Source organism: Crinia signifera, chromosome 19, assembly GCF_055691185.1.
Source record: "Crinia signifera chromosome 19, ASM5569118v1, whole genome shotgun sequence".
Taxonomy (NCBI): Eukaryota; Metazoa; Chordata; class Amphibia; order Anura; family Myobatrachidae; genus Crinia; species Crinia signifera.
Genome location: NC_139226.1, coordinates 19,389,631 through 19,409,100, shown reverse-complemented (window position 1 = coordinate 19,409,100; position 19,470 = coordinate 19,389,631). Strand labels below are relative to the sequence as shown.

The window sequence follows — 19,470 nt, the reverse complement described above, 5'->3', positions numbered from 1 at the left end:
ACACACATATATATATATATATATATATATATATATATATATATATATATATATATATATATATATATAGCGTGACATATACACATAGTGCTATGGAGCCATGGGGACAGGGAGAATATATGTCCCCCCCCCCCCCTCCCTCCCTCCCCCCGGGCACAGGCCGCAGCCGGGCGCTGGATTTCTCACCTGGCGGCGGTGGCGGAGTCCAGGCTCTGATCCAGCATGTCCATGTGTCGGGACTCGGGCGGCGGTGGCGGTGCAGCTGCAGCGGGGCCGGGGCCCGGCGCGGCCCGGGGAGGAGGAGGCGGGAGGCCCGGCCGGCGGATGGTCTGATCACGGGGACAAACAGACGGGTCATGTGAGGGGATCCCTTCCCTGCCTCTCCTGCACCGCCGCCGGGACACGTGAGGAGGAGGGAGGCGGGGAGACAGTCACACCACCACCACCAGTAGCAGCAGCTGCACCAGGCTCAGCAGCACAGAGCACACACGATGCACGGAGCGGCGGCAGCGGCGGGACAGACAGACAGCACCGAGGACTGGAGGCAGGAGCGGGAGGGACGGACGAGGCAGGAGCGGGCGGGCCCGACACACACAGCGATCACAGCAGGAGCGGGCGGGCCCGACACACACAGTCACAGACACGCACCAGCTGCAGCGGCGCACACACACACACACACAGGCTGCTGTGCACAACGCGCAGGGGGGTCGCGGCTCTCCTTGTACCGGGGACACTAGCTCTCTGCCATCACTAGCACCGCGGTATACTGCTGCTACAAAAACCACTGCGGGCGGGCCCGACACGCATGCTGTGACGGAGAGTAGAGACAGCGCCGCGGGCGGGCAGAGGCGGCGGCCTGTCTCCCTGTCAGGAGAGGCTGTGTGTTATCAGTGACCACACACACTATACGTATCACATACACATAATGGATTCGGTGGCTTTTACACGACATTATTCACACACATTTTTTATTATTATTAGAGCCTTTTCCAGAACACACTGTGCGCGCTCACATAGCGAGCGCCAAAAGGAAAAAAAAAAAACATGCGCGCTGCCGCCTTTGAAACAAAGGGACACGCCGCCCAAAAGCGTTGGCCCCGCCCCTAGGTGGGCGGGAGCTGTCAGAACGCGTCATGTCACCGCCCCGGGTTTGTGTGTGTGTGTGTGTGTGTGCATGTGCATGTGCATGTGTCTATGCACATATGTGTATATGTAGCGCAGTGATGGGGAGCTTTCGACCCTCCAGATGTTGTTGAACTACACCTCCCAGCATGCCCTGCTACAGATTTGCTATTTGGCCATTCTAAAACTGTTGCAGGGCATGCTGGGAGGTGTAGTTCAACAACAACTGGAGGGCCGAAGGTTCCACATCCCTGGTGTAGAGGGTATGCTGGGACTTCTGGTGTATGTGTGTGTGTGTGTGTACAGGGTATGCTGGGACTTCTGGTGTGTGTGTAGAGGGTATGCTGGGACTTCTGGTGTGTGTATGTACAGGGTATGCTGGGACTTCTGGTGTGTGTGTGTGCAGGGTATACTGGGACTTGTGTACACAGGTATCCTGGGAGTTGTGGTGTGTGTACACAGGTATCCTGGGAGTTGTGGTGTGTGTACACAGGTATCCTGGGAGTTGTGGTGTGTGTACACGGTATGCTGGGAGTTGTGTGTGTGTGTGTGTGTACAGGGTATGCTGGGAGTTGTGTGTGTGGATTCAGTATTGAATCCCGGCGGTCGGGATCCCGGCGTTCAGAATCCCGACAGCCGAAATGCCGACAAGGGGGGGACGTGGATCGCCCCCCCTTGCGGGCTCGCTGCGCTCGCCACGCAGCGGGCCTGGTGCCTCGCTACGCTCGGCACACTAATTTATTCTCCCTCCAGGGGTGTCGTGGACACCCACGGAGGGAGAAAGTGTCGGCATTTCGGCGGTCGGGATTCTGAACGCCGGGATCCCGACCGCCGGGATGGTAACTGCATCCCGTGTGTGTGTGTGTGTGTACAGGGTATGCTGGGACTTGTGTGTACACAGTATGCTGGGTCTTGTGGTGTGTGTACAGGGTATACTGGGACTTGTGTGTGTACAGGATATGCTGGGATCTGTGTGTGTGCAAGGTATGCTGGGACCTGTGGTGTGTGTACACGGTATGCTGGGAGGTGTGTGTGTACAGGGTATGCTGGGAATTTTGTGTGTGTGTACAGGGTATCCTGGGACTTGTGTGTGTACACAAGGTATGCAGGGAGTTGTGTGTGTACAGGGTATGCTGGGACTTGTGGTGTATACAGGGTATGCTGGGACCTGTGGTGTGTGTACAGGCTATGCTGAGACCTGTGGTGTATGTGTGTACAGGATATGCTGGGACCTGTGTGTGTGTGTGTGTACAAGGTATACTGGGACCTGTGGTGTGTGTTCAGGTATGGTGTGTGTGTACAGGGTATGTTGGAACCTGTGGTGTGTGTGTGTGTGTGTACAGGGTGTGTTTGGACCTGTGGTGTGTGTGTACAGGGTATGTTGGGACCTGTGGTGTTTATGTACAGTGTATGCTGGGACCTGTGGTGTGTGTACAGGGTATGGGGCCTGTGGTGTGTGTGTACAGGGTATTCTGGGACCTGTGGTGTGTACAGGGTATGGGACCTGTGGTGTGTGTACAAGGTATGCTGCGACCTGTGGTGTGTGTGTGTGTGTCTGTTAGTATATCAGCCTTGGGTACAACACCAACACGTTTCAACACCTTGATAAAGACACTTGGAGTGTTGAAACGCGTTGGTGTTGTACCTGAAGCTGATATAGAGCATTTTTTTACACTAAGGGGACCATTTATCAACTAATATTTGTGGCTAAATCCCCGAAAACACCCATTTTCGGGGGTTAACCGCAAATATTAAGTTTCACCTAAATGTATTAAAGGGGGACCGCAGCAGGAATCTCCGATCCATGCTGCGATCCTCCCTGCAGCGCCGCCGGCCGCATCCCCCATAGGTTTCTATGGGGATGCGAAGCTGCCCGATGTATCAACATCGGGCAGCCTGGCATCGCACCCCTGGGCTATCGCCATTCTGGGATGGCGATAGCCCATTGTAGCCTATGGCTACACATCGCAGTGCCCGAGCGGCAGTGCGGTTAGCGGGGGGTCAGCGCATAACCGCGCATGCGCAGACCTTCCGGCTCCAGGCATCGCAGGGACGGGCTCCTTTCAGAGCCCTGCGCCTGCCAGATGATACATCCCGGCGGTATTGCAGGGTACCGCACAGCGATGTCGGGCGATGTCACCGTCCCGGCATCGCATTCCAATGATAAATGCGCCCCTAAGTCTTTCCACCTCTGGTCAGCTAACCCAGGTTCATCTTTCCACCTCAGTCCCAGGGTGGGATAAAGAATACTAATGTGTTAACACTGTTTCAGCCTATTTTAAAAAAAAATTATTTATTTATATTTTTGACAAAATAAAGTTTTTTTTTTTTCATTTTTCATTTTTTTGGTCCTATGTTACCACCATTGGCTGACCATGACTCTAAAGAAACCGCTACAGGAGGCTACGTGGGGATGCAGTTTAAATCCCGACGCCGGAATCCAGAACGACGAAATCCCGACACTTTCTCCCTCCGTGGGTGTCCACGACACCCTCGGAGGGAGAATAAATTAGTGTGCCGAGCGTAGCGAGGCACCGGGCCCGCTGTGTGGCGAGCGCAGCGAGCCCGCAATGGGGGCGATCCACGTCCCCCCCTTGTCGGGATTTCGGCATTCGGGATCCCGGCGTTGGGATTTTGAACGCCGGGATCCCGACCACCGGCTTTTCATGCCGAATCCGGCTACGTGATCTGTACCAGTTTATGTAAGCGATCCACTTACCGCGAGTCAAACACTATAGTGAAATAATTGTAAAGATACTTTTACGGGAATATACTGTTCTTATTTGAAGTAAGTATATTGTTTTACCGACCTGCCTCACTGGGTGATCCATAGAAGCTACTGAGCGAACCTATTTTAAAGATAACTGACTGAATGAGAGTACTACACTACATGGTAATTTTCTTATCTCCTCTACATTTAACGCGAAAAACGATACAGAGAATTATTCAGTTTTTTGGATAAGAACTTAAAAGACAAAATATTCACAAAGGACCAGCAACGCTCAGCTCAGGCGCTGTACGGCAACCAGGATGCATGGCTGCGCCTGAGCGATGTTAGAGGCACCTGCACACTTAAAGACTGCTTCACAGCAGTTCACGGCATGGCGTCCTGAGGTTGCCCAGCTCCATACCACTGTTACAATACTCATTGTACCCATATCCCAGTGTAGGTAGCTGCGTTTCTCATGCCTTTTAGTTACCGTTTGCCTTTGAACTGCTGAATACATCTGTAGAGGGGAAAAGTACGTAATGTGTATATATAGCACTGACAGACCTGCCGACCCCAAATTCTCTCGCAGTCAGCAACTTTTACCCTCTTCTCAGAAAACATTGTGTTGCGATGCCTGCCCACAGGAACTACTTCTCGGAGATACTGTGTAATCCTCCCATATCTACTATCTACGCCACCATCTATTCATCTACCGCGCTACAAGCACATTGTGGTACATTCATAGACCTACACTGTTTCAGCGGTTGATTAGATATTGTCACTCCTGCAATCGTGGGACTACAAGTACCAACTAGCTCTGCCTGCCTTAACATTGTATATATACATCAAGTATTTCATAGCATAACTCAACTCATTGCTAAAAATATTGTTCTAGGTGAGCTTACAGTATGTGGAGGTGGCACAGTAGTTAATACTGGGGCCTCGAAGAGCTGGGGTCATTGTTTAAATGGATCGCTTTTTAGAGAATTCACAGTTAACTGCAATCAACAAGTTGCCGGCCAGGCAAAAAAACCCCGCCCCTTGCCGATAGTGATCCATTCCCGTTCCCTAGAATCTGAACCATCAACCTTTTTTTTCCGTCTGCGCCAGTCTATGGTTTCCACCAATCTGCTCAAGAACCAGACTGGAAGTGGTCATTGCTGACATCAGAAACCCACCTAAAACACACCTAGGCACAGCTGCGTGTCCACAAACGCCGTATTTCTGCCCCTGAACACCAGCTGTCCTGTCAACCAAACTGTCTTCTATGCTTATGGATATTTATCTGCTAATTGCCGCCACACATGCACATTCGAACTGATTGCAAACCTCTGATTAACAATCCATGCTGAATTAGGCCAATTCTGGGAACAGCCAGATCTGAGAATCAGAATATTCTTGCTTTTAATGGCGTGATTTATAGTCATACGCTATTGCGTCTGCAGCTACGAACCTGTGCGCAGATATGTTGTGAAAATATGCAGATGTCACTACCTGCTGGGTTTGTAAAGAGAAGCCTACCAGCGGCTTTGCTAATCAGCATCTCCGTACAAAGATGCCGCGTGATGAAAAATTACTCGATAATAGGCCTTCTGAATAACCCTATAGTCACATAATGGCCAGAGCCATCTTGAGTGCACACAAGGTCAAGACGCAGTGACACGCCACAAAAATGGCTGCAGGGAATTCAGAATTTGGGGGTGGGGCTTCACAGGTGTCAGGGTCGGAGCTATGCTACATGTTCCAGCACTTAAAAAAAAAAAACTAAAGTTTTGCTGTGACATCGATGGAGGGAAACCATCTGGTTCTCCATCATAGGTTGGAAACGTATTCTACAAAGAAAAATACATGGTGCAGATGCACACTCCATATTATTAATCAATAATAGAGGCTCTTGGTATATTAATTGGCCAAGAAATATTTGCCCACCAACCAGCTACACGGTGGCCTCATTTCTGGTGGGTCCCTAATACTAAGATTGAATCTGGGGCGCGGAACCCCGAAAAGGTTGGCATAGGCCAGTCACCCCAGGGCAGCACACAAGTGAAAAACTAAGCTAAAGGTGTATTAATAATAAAGCTACTTTCTTATAAATACACCTTTAGCTTAGTTTTTCACTTGTGTGCTGCCCTGGGGTGACTGGCCTATGCCAACCTTTTCGGGGTTCCGCACCCCAGATTCAAACTTAGTATTAGGGACTCACCAGAAATGAGGCCACCGTGAAGCTGGTTGGTGGGCAAATATTTCTTGGCCAATTAATATACCAAGAGCCTCTATTATTGATTAATAATATGGAGCATGTATTTTTCTTTGCAGAACTACAAGTCCCAGCATGATAGCACCTCATGTATCTTGGGTGTGCATTCTAAGATCCCCCCCCCCCATATTGAAACGTATTCTACATCGGCCATAAGCCATCGATGATTTCCAATCGTTGACGGTCGATGTCGGCTTCGAGCGGGCGTACTAGTCACTCATATCATCCAAAAACGAGTGCAGAAAACATCTGTGCCAAAGGCACATTTCGTTCAGTTACCGAATAGCATAATTAATTTTAATGCTTATATATCTTTTGATATTTTAGTTTACCTTTAAGATAAGTAGTGCAAGACTCAAGGTACATGTGTGGTATGAGTATTATTGGTGACCACAGTGGTATCTGTGACATTGGGGCTTGGGTCTGATCGTGTCAGCAGTAATTTGGAAACCACAGTGTTTTGTTTCTCTGGAGACGGCAGAGAACAATCCACCTCCCTCGGCGCCTCCCCAAACTCGGGGTCTAAAAAAATGTGCTGGATGCCTCACATTACGATGACTATCAGTAACGCCTTATCTGTCTCGTGGCCATGGATTGGGAATGTGGGCTCATCGTGATCCTGTACTTGGCATCTTTACCTGCAGCAGGTGAGTGGTCAGTGTAAGGCAGGTGCACATTGGCATGCTTCATTAGGAATGATTGTTATTTTGGGGGGGGGGGAGACCGATGAGGCAGAATATGGGCTATTTCACACGGAAATAGACCTATAGATATTAAGGGCGGTCATCTCGACCCCGTTTGTTCCGTTATCTGGGTGATAGGTCTAGGTTGATGCTCCTAGGTCAGCACATCTACAGGTCAACAAGTGTTCTTCAAATTTTTTGATGAGAGCGGTACCGTGCCTGAAGCATGGCGAGCATACCCGCTACACTAATTGGGGTCCATGTCATCAGGTGTCGACGTGGGCCGATAAGATCCTATACAAACACTCATTTCAGACTTTGCATGTGTCACATTTCCATGTCAACAGTTTTACTTTTATTAGACTTTTGTAAGAGTCGACCTTTTTCCTGTTGACAATTTGTCAATGTCGACCTCTCTTCATGTCAACCTGACCCTCAGCTGATTAGTTGACAAGTTAGGGAGAGGGAAAATAGAAACGACTTAATTTTGAAACAATAACAATACCGAGGGGGTTATTCAGACCTGATCACATGGCTGCGATTTCACAGGCTGGAGGATTAGCGATAGACTGCGCATGCATACAAATGGTAGCGTACATGCGTGAGGCCGTCCTGTGATAAAATGTTGCTACTCTTTCAATCGCTGGCCATAGAAAAGTTGATTGACAAGAAGCCGGCATTTGGAGGATGTAACCGTCCATTTTCTGGGAGTGTCAGGGAAAACGCAGGCTGCCCAGGTGTTTAAGGAGAAGGTGTGTGACCTCAGCTCCGGCTCTCTGATCCGACTGTTTCTATCGCAGCCTCCGAATAAGTCCTGAGCTACGGACAGACTGCTGCCAGCACATAAACTGGGTAAAAGTACAACAGCGTCTAGATTCTCCACAGCAGCATACATGTAATCAGCAGCGCAGTTCACAAGCTGGTACAGCATTCCAATGGTCCCTACTGTAGCCCACACCACCAGCCTATCGCCTGGGCAGCTTGTCCACCATCAGGAGCCTTGGATTGGCCTCCAAATCCCATTTTTAATGGCAGCTACAGGTACACCTCAACAGCTTGGTGGAGATGACTCCTGAGCTGCAACCAAAACCTGGACTGGATCCTTGTTTACATGCTGTAGTGCTGGGGTAGCCAACCCTAGTCCTCGAGAGCTACTAACAGTGCATGTTTTGCAGGTCTCCTCACAGAATCACAAGTGAGCTAATTAGCTCCATCTGTGTATCTTTCAAAATGTGTCAGTGATTAATGAGTGCAGCTGTGCAGCAGCTAGGTTGTCTCAAGGGCTAGGGTTGGCTACCACTGGTTTACACTATAAAGCGGACTAATTTGGCTGCTACCCAAGCCAGTAACCTGCTTTACATGTGTCAGAAACTCTTATAATCAAACAAATTCCTTCAGAACTATATGAAGGATGAAAGATTTTAGTCAAAAGTTTTTTTTTTTTTTAATTCCGGCAAAAGGGCCAGATGTACTAAATTTGAAAAGTGATAACATGGAGAGTGATAAGCCACCAGCCAATCAGCTCCTACCTGCCATGTCAGAGGCTGTGTTTGACAGGGGAGGAGCTGATTGGTTGGTGGTTTTTCACTCTCCATTTTACCACTTTTGAAGGCTTAGTACATCTGGCCCAAAATCTCTTACATATTTGTTGTCTGTTATTTGCCTGTTTGTCTTGTATACATTTGGAGAATGATTTTGAGGAAAACAAGACAAGGTGGATTGATTGGGTCCAGATTAGGTTCACACCCACGACCCCCAATCCCGACCCTGTGGGCCCAAAAAGGGGTCCGGACACTATACAACGTGGGTCAAGGAAGCAAGATATGGCAAAGTTGCATAACATAGAGGTAGAGGACATAGGGCCAGATGTATCAAGCTTCAAAAAGTGATAAAGTGGAGAGTGAAAAACAGGCAGCCAATCAGCTCCTACCTGTTATTTTTCAAACTCAGCCTGTGACATGGCTGGTAGGAGCTGATTGGCTGGCTGTTTATCACCCTCCATTTTATCACTTTTGAATCTTGATACATCTGGCCCACAGGGTTCAAGAAAAAAATGGCCAGATCCAGGAGCCGAGGTGAGGTGTATGCCAGGCACACCATGGGCACAGGGAGCATGTTCAGGGCCTTGCCTTGTGCTGGATGGATTTGGATGAGAACTTCAGATGACACCAGGCAGCCACCTCCTGGATCTGTGGGAAGAGCTGCCAAGCATAAAACAAGACAAGGCTAATGTCTGAGAAAGGCTAATTTCACAACCAAACCAGTGGCGTAACTATAAATTTTTCTACCCCTTGCCAAAAAGTTTGTGCCCCCCCCCCCCCCCCCGCGGGCTTCTCTCCAGCGTGTTTCATCAAATGCAACGGAGAAGCTGAAGCAGGAGAGAGGCAGAGAGACCATCCTGTACACAGTAGCTAATAGATGGCTCTGTGTACAGTCAATTGAATCAGTGGGGGGATTTGTCATCTCTGTCATGCCTGCGCCAGCGCTGTGGCTGACTCGCCTCCGGTGCTCAGCCAGCGGCATGCAGCAGCATGTCAGTGCATCAAGCGGGTGCAGAGCCCACACAGACCCCGCTGCCGCTCGCTCCCCCAAGCGGCAGCTGGGGCTGACTAACAGTAGTTACGCCACTGAACCAAACCCGAGCAACGCCGGGTACCTCAGGTAGTGTAATATAACAGTATGCAGCGGAACATTGCTTTCTATAACATACAGGGTTTCCTGATCTACTGGTTCAGCCTGGTATAGCCTGGTACCTGTCGCAGCCGTTATCAGGGGACACCCAGTCTGTCAAATTCAAAATAACCAGCAGTTAAGTTCCATTTGTATTATATTCTTATTAAATCACTAGGTGATTCATCGCGCCCTATGGGCGCTCTTCACACCGTCGTAAGGGGCTGGGCCCCCTTAATTTGTGAACATTTGTATATGAGAAAGATGGTTAGAATTGTATGAAAGATGGCCTGTATTGCAACTTGAGTTATAGGTGAAATGTGTTAAATAGAGGTCACGACACAGGAAAACAGGAGGCTGGGTAGTGATAGGGGTGTGTGGACATAAGGGGGACTAAAGAGGAGGGTGGGAGATACTGTGCAGCTTCTGCCAGTGGGTGAGGGTCCAGTGTGGCAGTACATGAGTACAGGATGGTGGCCCTGAGTCAGTGTCTCCTCCTACTGGGTGGGAGTTAGGGTACATGAGAGCAGGAGGCTGGGCTATGAGGCATGATAGGGGCATGTGGGCAAAACAGCGTCAGCGACTCCCCAGTGGTGGAAGTTACGGTTCAGGAGAGCAGGAAGCTGGGTAGTGATAGGGGTGTGTGAGTATACGGGGAGCTAAAGAGAAGCTTAGGGGTGCCGTGAATTGTGGGAGGGGCGTGGGGGGTGCCGTGAATCAAGGGAGGGAGGGGGCACAGGTGTCCGCGGATCGCGGGAGAGGGCGGGGGTCCGCAAAGCGTGGGAGGGGGCGTGAATTGCGGGAGGGGGGGGGTTGCGAATTGCGGGAGGGGGGTATGTGCGGGGGGTGACGTGAATCGTGGGAGGGCGTGAATCATGGGGGGGGGGGTGCGCGGGGGGTCCGTGAATTGCGGGAGGGCGGGGGGCACGGTGCGCGATAAATCACCTTGTTGGTTATATATTCTTGTAGAAGGATGGTAGGATGTTGCTGTCATTCAGAATGCATTTACATAAACAGTAATAGTAGCAGTAAAAGATCTGACTTAAAACACCTACAGTAAAACAGAACAGGTGTTATATATTATACAAAGAATTGGTTGATGATGTGTAGGTTGACGTGCACATAGTTGTCACTGTAAAAAAATTGCTACAAGAAAAAATCAACACAGAAAGGTCAACACATGTAAATGTTGACATAAGTGTGGCACTTCATTGGTGTCCATGTCGACACATGAGAATGAATATGAAAACATTCAAAAAAGAAAAATAAATCTTCAAAAACTCATGTCAACCTTTTTCATTGTCGACCATAGCCGTGTCAGTGTTTTGCATGTGCCATTTAATCCTGGGGTTGCCGTGAATCGCGAGCGGGGGTGGGGGGGGAGGGAGGAGGTGAGGTGTGTCCGCGAATCACGGGAGGAGGGGTCGTGGGTGGATGCCGTGAATTGCGGGGGGTGGGGGGCAGGGGTGCCACGAATCGCAGGAGGGGGTGTGTCACGGGGTGGGGCCGCAAATCGCGGGAGTCGCCGCGAATTGGGGGGGGGGTGTGCTGTGAATCGCGGGAGGGGGGTCGCCGGGGGGTGCCGCGAATCGCCACAAGAAAAAATCAACACAGAAAGGTCAACACATGTAAATGTTGACATAAGTGTGGCACTTCATTGGTGTCCATGTCGACACATGAGAATGAATATGAAAACATTGAAAAAGTGAAAAATAAATCTTCAAAAACTCATGTCAACCTTTTTCATTGTCGACCATAGCCATGTCAGTGTTTTGCATGTGCCATTTAATCGTGGGGTTGCCGTGAATGGGGGGGGGGGGAGGGACACATTGCTCTGTTTCTGGACTTTCTTCTTAATTTATGGATTACCATCACCTGTGCTTAAACACCTTTCTTATCAATTACCCTGTTTAAACAGGTGATGACAATCATAAATTAAGATGGAAGTCCACAAACAGAGCATTCTGTCCCTCCTGGAGAGGGTCATGTTGGGAGGTATGGAGGTGTGGGGCGCTCACCTGGTGTGTCTGGTGAGTAGCTGTGTCTTTGCTGTGTAACATGGAGAGGCAGGGGGTGTCTGTCTGGCACTGTGGGCTCACTGGGCTGGTTCTCTGTCGTGTGAGTCAGTCATGTGAGTCAGAGGCTCCACCCAGCGTTACAGCTTCAGACACACTTTGAGTGACAGATGTAGCCAAATATATAAGAGATTGCATTGTGATGCATATGTTCCTAGATTACGAGGGTGTTTAATAGGGATCCAGATGATAGGTCAACGGAAAATGATCAAGATGCACAAAGTCGACGCATGAAAAAGTCGAAATTTTTTGAAACTTTTTCATGTTTTAACACCCATGTAGACTCCCGCTGGGAAACGTAATGAGCACCTGGCCTGAGGAAGCAATGTCAACCTTTTCATGGGTCAACTTTTCCATGTCGATCTTTTGCCTGTGTTGTCCTTTTGTCATTGCCAACCTAGTAGATTCTAACCTTTTGGTGTTGACCGATTAGCTGTTGACCTAGACCAGGCATGTCCAAACTATGGCCCTCCAGCTGTTTTGAAACTACAAGTCCCATCATGCCTTGTCACAGTTTTGCTATTAGGAAATACTTGAACTATGGCAAAGCATGCTGGGATGTGTAGTTTCACAACAGCTGGATGGACACAGTTTGGACATGCCTGACCTAGACACTATCCTGTGATCTACACCCGGTTCAATAAGTAAGGCAACAAGACCTCTCCGGTGTGTGATGTCATTCTAATTTCCGCCAGGCCGGAGCAGAAAACCGCTGCTTCCCCTCAAGCCAATTAGACTTCACCTCATATGGCCAGATGTACTAAGCTTCTCAAAGTGATATAGTGGAGAGAGCTACAGTAAAAACCATCCAGCTTGTCATTTCTCAAACACAGTCTGTAGCTGATTGGCCGGTAGTATCTGGCTCTACTGTCCCAGCATCAGATGTAATATAGTGTAGCTGACGGAATCATCGGGCCTTTTTCATCCCTGATCGCACGTCTGCAACTTTTACCACAGGGCTGCAATTAGCTGCAAATCCATTTGCAAGCCGCTGACCAGCAAATGATTCCAAGCTGCAGGTTTTCCAGCAGGGCAGGTACATCCCAAGTCACCACAGAACAACCAGGAAGATCCTGAAAATCAGGCCCCCCTCCTGCCCCCCCCCTCCCCCAAAGGTGGGCAAGTATCACAGAGCTCAAGTGAGTGGCCCAAGGGGGCCTGAGCGCAGTCCAGGGGGTGGTGGTCTCTGCTTATTGGAGCTGCGGGATTCGGGGATCACAGGGCGGAAGACCCAGGTTTAGTGTAGGTTACCAAAAGCCAGGGGTGTAACTCCCAGAGCCGCTACTTAATTTGAAAGTGCAATGGCGACATAACAATCTGTCTTCTTGAACCCGCAGATCTGGAAGTCTCACAATCGCCTACATCTCTGACCGTAATCCAGGGGAACCACGCCAAGCTGCGCTGCCTTTTCCCCGCAGTTGACCCGAATGTGAAAGGGGCAGTATCATGGCACAAGTCTGGCCTTGAGGGCAATACTAGCTCCAGCCAGGTCATCTCTCTGAGAGGCCGCTTCTCCTTAGCCTTTCCTAGGACCTTCCTAAGCCAGGGAGATGGCTCCTTGGTCATCAGGAACATCACCTGGGAAGATGCTGGGATTTACTTCTGCAAGGTTCTCACGTGGGAGAAGGAAGAGGAACAAGGGAGTGGGACCCGACTCATTGTGTATGGTATGGGGGGGTTGGGGGGGGAATGCCCAAAACCTTCTGTGTACAAAAGTTACCGCTTGGTAATACAAGAGTCTAATGACTTCACATATAATGCTGCCTGTAGGGGCTGTGTTCCAATGAATTCCACAGATATGTCTTGTTAGCTGGTGCCATACCTCCCAACTTGTGTCCGGATGAAATAGGGACACCCGAGCGAGCGCCCGAAAAGGGGGCGGGGCGTATGCAAATGAGGGCGCGGCTTATGCTAATTAGCCGCAGCCTCATTTTCATACGAGAATAGACGCTGTGCGCATGCGCACAGCGTCTATTCTACTAGATTGGGGGGTCTCCCAACTGCCACCCCCCCGCAGCGGGACAATGCCTGCCGCGGGTGGGACAGCGGGACAGGACCCGAAAGTCGGGACTGTCCCTCTAAAATCGTGACAGTTGGGAGGTATGTGGTGCGGAGGGGAGGGGGGGGGGGCACATCTTTTGTTTTGCTGGCTAGAAAGATTCTCTAGCGGATTTTGGGGTAGATTATGGAACAGTGGGGTACACATAGGCAGACTTGGTGGTGGAGGTGATGGTGGGAGGGCTTTCAGTTGCCCGTAAACACCCCTCAGACCAGCGGCTCAAATCATGACAATAATATAATGTTGCCAGACCTGCAGTCATGTTTTTGTGTATATTTTTTATTCCTACTCTTAGCTCAGCCGTCACAACCAGAGATTTACCTGAAGGTAGCCATGAAGTCTGAGGGAGAGGAGGGCTTCATGTGCAGGACGTACGGCTTTTACCCCCCAGATATTGATGTGAGCTGGCACAGCGCTGAGGTCCTGCTGCCTGATCATGGACCATTAGAGATAAGCAAGTCGCAACATGGTATCCTACAAGCCACCATCCACCTGGTCTTACCCCGAAGCTTCAAATACCATCTCCTCACAGTGTCCTGCGTTATCCAACATACATCTCTTACAGAACCACTGTACAGCAACTACACTTACAGTAAGTCCAGTTTCATGGTCTTAGTTGATGTCATTTGAAGGGTTTGCCACTAGATGGCAGTACATCCATTGTCTGAAACATAATAGGATTTGCCTCTGCATATGACCACAGAGATATTTAACTTGTGCTGCTTTCCCACTGCAGATCCGTTTTAAGTTACAGGTAATCTTAAACGGTATTTAGCATTCCCACTGCAGCAGATTACACTTTTAAATGCCATTTAAGTACCATTCCCATTGCAGGTAAAACGTTCTAGCTCTTCAAAACGTTTTTACAGCACAAATGAGTGCCTGTGACTTTAATGGGCTTTTCAGGGTTGTGGGGAGTGCATACCTCCCAACTGTCACGATTCCGTCGGGACAGTCCCGATTTTCGGGTCCTGTCCCGACGTCCCACCCGCGGCAGGCATTGTCCCGCTGCGGGGGGTGACAGTTGGGAGACCCCCCAATCTAGTAGAATAGACGCTGTGCGCATGCGCACAGCGTCTATTCTCGTATGAAAATGAGGTCGCGGCTAATTAGCATAAGCCACGCCCTCATTTGCATACGCCCGCCCCCTTTTCGGTCCCTATTTCCTCCGGCCAGAAGTTGGGAGGTATGGGAGTGTCACAACACAGGCAACAACCAATCGCTTGAATTGTAGCCTGTTTACATTAAGAATACCGTTTAAGATGCATTCCCATTGCCTCTTAAACGGTAGATTACCGTTTAAAACACTGCTTTGAAAACGGGTTGAAATACCGTTTAACTTTAAACGGTATTTCAACTCTGGCGCTTTCCCACTGCAGCCTTAAACGGTATTTTGCCCTCAAAAATACAATATACCGTTTTAAGGCTGCAGTGGGAAAGGGGCATTAGAGGGTTAAAACTCAAGCCGCAGCTCTTTATTATTATTATTATTATTATTATTTACAGTTTCTTATATAGCGCACATATTCCGCAGCGCTTTACAGAGAATTTTTCAACATTCACATCAGTCCCTGCCCCAGTGGAATTTACAATCTATATTCCCTACCACATGTACACACACACAGACATTCTAGGGTTAAGTTTGTTAGCGGCCAATTAACCTACCAGTATATTTTTGGAGTGTGGGAGGAAACCGGAGTAAACCCACGCAAGCACAGGGAGAATATACAAACGTCGCACAGTTAGGCCCATGGTGGGAATGGAACCCATGACCTCCGTGCTGTGAGGAAGTAATGCTAACCATTACACTGTCCGTACCATACCTCCCAACGTCTTCATATTTAAAAGAGATATGCACGACGGAGCTTCCAAAAAGGGGGCATGGCCTATGAAAAGGAGGACGTGTCATATGCAAATGAGGTTGCCACCGTGCCACGCCCTATTTTCACCTTCTGCGTCGCTGTATAGACACAGCGTCTATTCATTCAGGCTGGGGGACTCCCAACTGCCCCTCCCCCCTCCCCCACCACAGGACACTGCTGGCCCTGGGTGGGGGGGGGGGGGGGAGGGAGGGACCGTCCCAGAAAAACGGGACGGTCACACGAAAAATGGGGCTGTTGGGAGGTATGCGTACAGCTGATGTGTGGTGATTTGCAAGCCTCTTATTATGATTATTATAATTATTATTATTATTATTATTATTATTATTATTATTATTATTATGGCCTCCCACGGTGTGTTTAACACAATATGGCTACCCCCACTGTGTGCATGTGGTAGATACACTTTAAGTAGGGTGACCAACTCATCCTTTTAATACGGGACACATAATAATTACACAGGTTCTGTGGCAGTTTAAAACCAGGTGAAATGGAGTCTTGAGGTGTGGCAGTTTAAAACCAGGTGAAAGCCAGCCACAGAACCTGTGTAATTAATATGTGTCCCGGATAAAAGGGATGAGTTGGTCACCCTAACTTTAAGGGAGATGTTGGTTTTGGGAATGACAATTTTTACTTTGATATTCTAATTACAGATCTTTCTGAGACTGGATATCAGGTTATGGAATATCTAAATATCCTTAAAATGGGCCTAATCCTTGGACTGACAGTCAGCGTGCTTTACACAGGTAGATCACTAACATTGTGCAAAGATATGAGCTGCAAGGGTATAAGTGATGTCACTTCCTGTTTATGATGAAAGCAACTCGAAGACAATGACATTTTACCAGAAATATCTAATGTTGTGAGAGGTGGCGTGGCTAGAGCAAAAATACAGATCGACTGCTAAAAGGAAGTCAGCGACACTGTAGTGCAGGATCGTAGACATATAGGTTTCCTTGTGTTTATACGCCTTTTACTTCTTCCTTCATAGTGACAAAGAGATGCAAGCAGAGTAAATTATCCCGTCAGTAAATTGGATACTACATGTAAGTAAAATGATCTGTTTTTATATGAGCATCAGCATGTAATGTAGGTAGAGTCTGCCGGAATTTAGAACAGGGCGGCATGTACTAAAATGAAAATGCGGTAAATGTACTAATACCGGGCCGCCGCCTCATCACAGGGCAGGGTATCGCCACCTTTGGGTGGCGAGACCCTATAGAAGCCTATGGGCTTCTATCGCCGCCTGCTGCCCGCCGTCCACCGCAGACTCATACCCCCCTCCCCGTCCTCCGTGCTGCTCCTCCTCCCCCAGCAGCATGTCACAGCCGGGGATGTCCTTACAGCTGCAGGGGGGAGGAGGAGACACCGGGGACCAGCGCAGAGCCCAGGTGGTGCACACCACATCACAGGTATCGCGGGGGGGCCTCCGTCCCTGCACCGCGATGCTAGCTGTATATGTTAGTACATATGCGCTAGCATCACGGTGGGGGCGTGGTGAGGGGCAGCGATGTATGTTAATACATCACAACCTTAATCTAATGTAGATGATATCAAATGGGAAGATTTAACAAAGAGTGATGTTTTTGTAAACAGTCATTCTGAATGATAAATGGTACAGCAGCCAATCAGCTCCTTACTGCCATGTGTTCCGCTCCCAACTGCCATTTGTTCAGTTCCTAACTGCCATGTGTTCCACTCCTGACTGTCATGTGTTCTGCTCCTAACTGCAATATGTTCCATTCTTAACTGTCATGTGCTCCGCTCCTAACTGTAATGTGTTTAGTCCCTAACCATCAATGTTTTGCTCCTAATTGTCATATGTTGCTTGTGTCAACCTTTTGTCAATGTTGACCTTTTGGTATTGACTGTTGACGTAGACACTGTCGAACCTGTGATTCATAACATACATCTGACATACATATATGTATATAAAAAGGACTAAAGTCTAATCATTTCTTATTGTTTTCCTTAGCGGTTGAGTCTGACATGTGGGTTCTCGTGTCCCCAGGACCTCCCGAGGGGCAGCCCGGAATTCTAATCATTATATTTTGAACAATGTGATCTCGGATGCCAAGCATAAACAGAGTCTTGGTTTTGTGACCCCTGATCTCTGGCACTGGATGCTCCTTGGAAGACCTTGTGGAAACCTTCCTCCTCCGTCACTAATCCAGAGCAGAATCCCATTAGAAATAAGCTGGGTTTGATGAATCCAGCTGTGTTTGCTTATTATCCTGCTATCAAATATATTTCCCAAAATGCAGAGTGTATCAGGTTATTGTCTCCTTTGGGGAAAGGATGAAGGTTGTGGACTTTCTCCAGACAGTGTGCAGCAACCATCCTGGGAAGCACCTTACATGTACCAGCCAGAGTCTCTTCCTTCAGGGTGGTGGCAGAGGTGGTGGAGGTGGTGGTGGTGGTGGTGGTGGAGGGGGGGGGGGGGTGTGTTAAGTCAAAATGCATCAGGGTGATCAACTGATATCAATGAGCGAATGTCAACATGGTCACAATAACAGCATTCTTAGCATGGATGCCTACATGGATGTAAACATGGAAGAGTCTCAACCTAGTGTGTCACTTATCTGGTCCAAGCTCAGTAGCATTTCCAGGCTCTTCTTCTGGATCCCGGTGGTCATGTGAGCAGTAGTTCTGCCACAGACAAGTGACTCAGCTGCTCCCCCAACCCCTTGTATCCCTAGCCCTTTGCCCATCTCTCTCCCTAATTTCTAGCCCTTACCACCCCTCCCACACAGCTTAATTCTAACCGCCCCTCCCCTACAGCCTAATCCTAACCACCCCTCCCCCACAGCCTAACCCTAATCGCACCCCCGCACAGCCTAATTGTAACAATCCCTCCCCCACAACCTAATCGTAACTGTCCCTCCCCCACAACCTAATCGTAACTGTCCCTCCCCCACAACCTAATCGTAAGCGCCCCTCCCCCACAACCTAATCATAACTGCCCCTCCACCACAGCCTAATCCTAACCCCCCTCCTCCACAGCCTAATCATAGCCGCCCCTCTCCAACTGCCTAATCCTAACTGCTCCTCCCCCACTGCCAAATCCGAACCACCTCTCCCCACGGCCTAATCCTAACCACCCCTCCCCCAAGGCCTAATCCAATCAACCCCTCCCCCACGGCCTAATCCTATCCACCCCTCCCCCACACAATAAACTCATGCCGACATTTTGACTCTCGACCTTCCCATTGTCAACCTAATGCTTGTATCGACTTTCTGACCCTGTCGACCTTAGTCATGTCATCCTATTTCAAGTGTCCACCTAAGCCCTGTCGACCTTTAGTGGTTACCCAATGCATGTTGATGTACATGAAGTAATGGTTCCATCAGTAAGTTATATTGGCACAGCCATCTGGCAGTCACTATTAGAACTTTACCCCCCACAGTACATCGGGACGGGGGATCTCTAACAGCCATGGAATATTGGACCTTCATTTTATTCCTGGGCTGTCACCTGCAAGGCCCCGCCCCCAGTCCTGGCGCCCTAGGCTGCAGCCTAATCAGCCTATTGGTTACTCAGGCACTGTTGGTAATGTGCCTGTGCGATGTGCAGGCCGTGTCTGAGGTGATGTCAGTCGTTGCCAGGTAACGGTTTCATGGAAATGTTATGTTTGCCGACGTTGCAGAAATGGCTAATATATAAACATATCATTAGGCAAATCCAAGGCTCTGAGCCTTCTGCCTGTACACCACATGACACGGCTGTCACCTCCTCAGCTATACGTTCTTTATAAAACCAATATTTAAGAGACAATCATGTGTCAGTAACACAGCTTTTCTAAGCCAATGGTTAGAATACAAGAAAAGCGGTTTGGCCTCTTGTGTATCCCTGGAATGGTCACCATAAAAATGGCTGCTGGAACATTACTCTCACTGCACAATGCATATTCTATTACAGCTGAACACAGCACCTTTACCTTTTATTAGCAGTACAAGCTGTGGGAACAATATTATGGATGGGCCCACTCCTGGATTTAATGGCCACCTCTTGCT

General features: G+C 49.0%; 3 protein-coding genes across 4 annotated transcripts in view; 2 read left to right on the top strand and 1 right to left on the bottom strand.

Annotated features, from left to right (window-relative positions):
* Positions 1–865, bottom strand: part of USF2 (upstream transcription factor 2, c-fos interacting) — a 35,327-nt gene extending 34,462 nt beyond the window's left edge. The window contains exon 1 of one of the 2 annotated variants that reach the window (XM_083162144.1): positions 187–865. In XM_083162144.1, the coding sequence (XP_083018270.1) occupies positions 187–230 (44 nt within the window). In that variant the 5' untranslated portion in view covers positions 231–865. The remainder of the gene's footprint in view (positions 1–186) is intronic. The other variant, XM_083162142.1, reaches the window with a different exon arrangement.
* A 5,813-nt stretch (positions 866–6,678) lies between these two features.
* Positions 6,679–13,304, top strand: LOC146041462 (natural cytotoxicity triggering receptor 3-like). Its single transcript, XM_083161439.1, has 3 exons — positions 6,679–6,736; positions 12,855–13,184; positions 13,288–13,304. The coding sequence occupies exons 1-3, from the start codon at positions 6,679–6,681 to the stop codon at positions 13,302–13,304; spliced, it is 405 nt and encodes a 134-aa protein (XP_083017565.1).
* On the top strand, positions 12,325–17,687 carry LOC146041726 (natural cytotoxicity triggering receptor 3 ligand 1-like). Its single transcript, XM_083161640.1, has 5 exons — positions 12,325–13,184; positions 13,872–14,168; positions 16,110–16,202; positions 16,448–16,502; positions 17,432–17,687. The coding sequence occupies exons 2-4, from the start codon at positions 13,910–13,912 to the stop codon at positions 16,486–16,488; spliced, it is 393 nt and encodes a 130-aa protein (XP_083017766.1). The 5' UTR covers positions 12,325–13,184; positions 13,872–13,909; the 3' UTR covers positions 16,489–16,502; positions 17,432–17,687.
* Positions 17,688–19,470: the final 1,783 nt, after the last annotated feature.

Bases quoted from the DNA above. Each gene is read 5' to 3' on its own strand.
- LOC146041726 (XM_083161640.1), top strand. From the start codon at position 13,910: ATGAAGTCTGAGGGAGAGGAGGGCTTCATGTGCAGGACGTACGGCTTT. The intron at 14,169-16,109 runs GTAAGTCCAGTT...TTCTAATTACAG, and splicing joins GTACAGCAACTACACTTACA to ATCTTTCTGAGACTGGATAT. The intron at 16,203-16,447 runs GTAGATCACTAA...CTTCCTTCATAG, and splicing joins AGTCAGCGTGCTTTACACAG to TGACAAAGAGATGCAAGCAG.
- LOC146041462 (XM_083161439.1), top strand. From the start codon at position 6,679: ATGGATTGGGAATGTGGGCTCATCGTGATCCTGTACTTGGCATCTTTA. The intron at 6,737-12,854 runs GTGAGTGGTCAG...TTGAACCCGCAG, and splicing joins GGCATCTTTACCTGCAGCAG to ATCTGGAAGTCTCACAATCG.